General features: G+C 55.0%; 1 protein-coding gene across 1 annotated transcript; it reads left to right on the plus strand.

Annotated features, from left to right (window-relative positions):
• Window positions 1-398: 398 nt before the first annotated feature.
• LOC137657345 (pre-mRNA-splicing factor 38B-like) lies at window positions 399-1,013 on the plus strand. The gene has a single exon (XM_068391681.1). The coding sequence runs from the start codon at window positions 399-401 to the stop codon at window positions 1,011-1,013; it is 615 nt and encodes a 204-aa protein (XP_068247782.1).
• The last annotated feature ends 657 nt before the right edge of the window (window positions 1,014-1,670 follow it).

Genomic DNA, 1,670 nt, shown 5'->3' on the forward strand with positions numbered 1-1,670 from the left:
TTCATGAGAAGGGGGCCTCTAAGAGAAGGGGACCTCGAAGAGAAGGGGCTCCTACAAGAGAAGGGGGCCTCTGAGCGAACAGTACCGCCATGAGAAGTGAACCTCCAAGAAAAAGGGGACCTTCAAGAGAAACGGGCCTCCATGACAAGGGAACCTCTAAGAGAAAGGGGACCTCCAAGAGAAGGGGACCAGCAAGAGAAAGAGGACCGCCAAGAGAAGGGTATCTCCCTGAGAAAGGGGTCTCTAAGAGATGGGGACCTCCAAGAGAAAGAGGCCCTACAAGAGAAGGGACCTCCAAGAGAATGAGACCTCCAAGAGAAGGGTATCTCCCTGAGAAGGGGGCTTCCAAGAGAATGGGACCTCCAAGAGAAGGGGGCTTCTAAGAGAATGCGACCTCTATGAGTAGGGGGCCTCAAGACAAGGACACCTCCAGAGAAAAGGACCTCCAACAGAAAGAGGCCTCCATGAGAATGTGGCCTTCAAGAGAAAGGGACCTCCAAGAGTACGGGACTTCCATGAGAAGGGGGCCTTCACGAGAAAGGGGACTTCCAAGAGAAAGGGACCTCCAAAAGAAGGGAACCCCTAAGAGAAATGGGCTCCAAGAAAGGGGCCATCTAAGAGAACGGGATCTCCATAAGAGGGAAATCTCCAAGAAAAGAAAGCCTCCAATAGAAAGGGACTTCCAAACGAAAGGGGCATCCATGAGAAGGGGAGCCTCCAAGAGAAGAGAACCTCCCAGAGAAGGGGATCTCCATGACAAAGGGGACCTCCAAGAGAAAGGGGCTTCCAGGAGAAGGGGACCTCCATTAGAATGGGGCCTCCAAGAGAAGGGGGTCCCTAAGAGAAGGGGGCTTCCAGGAGAGAGGGACTTCCAAGAGAAAGGGGCCTCCTCGAGAAGGGGGCTTCCAAGAGAAGGGGACCTCCAAGAGAAAGGGGCCTCCATGAGGACGGGGCCTCGAAGAGAAGGGGGCCTCCGGGAGAAAGGGACTCCCAAGAGAAAGTGGCCTCCATGAGAAGGGGGGCCTCTAAGAGAAGAGAACCTCCAAGGGAAGGGGATCTCCAAGAGAAAGGGGCCTCCTTGAGAAGGGGGCTTGCAAGCGAACTGGACCTCCATGAGAATAGGGCCTCCAAGAGAAGGGGACCTCCAAGAGAAAGGTACCTCCAAGAGAACGGGGCCTCCATGAGAAGGGGTCCTCCAAGAGAAAGGGGACCCCCAAAAGAAAGGGGCCTTCAAGAGAAGGGGACCTCCAAGAGAAAGGGAACCTCCAAGAGAAGGGGTCTCCAAGGAGAATGGGACCTCCAAGAGAAAGGGGACCTCCAGGAGAAAGGGGACCTCTAAGAGAAGGGAACCTCCAAGAGAAGGGTACCTCCAAGAGAAAGGGGACTCCATGAGAAGGGGTCCTCCAAGAGAAAGGGGACCCCCAAAAGAAAGGGGCCTCCAAGAGAAAGGGGACCTCCAAGAGAAGGGGTCTCCAAGGGGAATGGGACCTCCAAGAGAAAGGGGACCTCCAGGAGAAAGGGGACCTCCAAGAGAAGGGAACCTCCAAGAGAAGGGTACCTCCAAGAGAAGGGAACCTCCAAGAGAAGGCTACCTCCATGAGAAGGGGGCCTCCATGAGAAGGGAGCCTCCAAGAGAAGGTGACCTCCAAGAGAAAGGAGCCTCCAAGAGA

This window comes from Palaemon carinicauda, chromosome 18 (assembly GCF_036898095.1).
Source record: "Palaemon carinicauda isolate YSFRI2023 chromosome 18, ASM3689809v2, whole genome shotgun sequence".
NCBI lineage: Eukaryota > Metazoa > Arthropoda > Malacostraca > Decapoda > Palaemonidae > Palaemon > Palaemon carinicauda.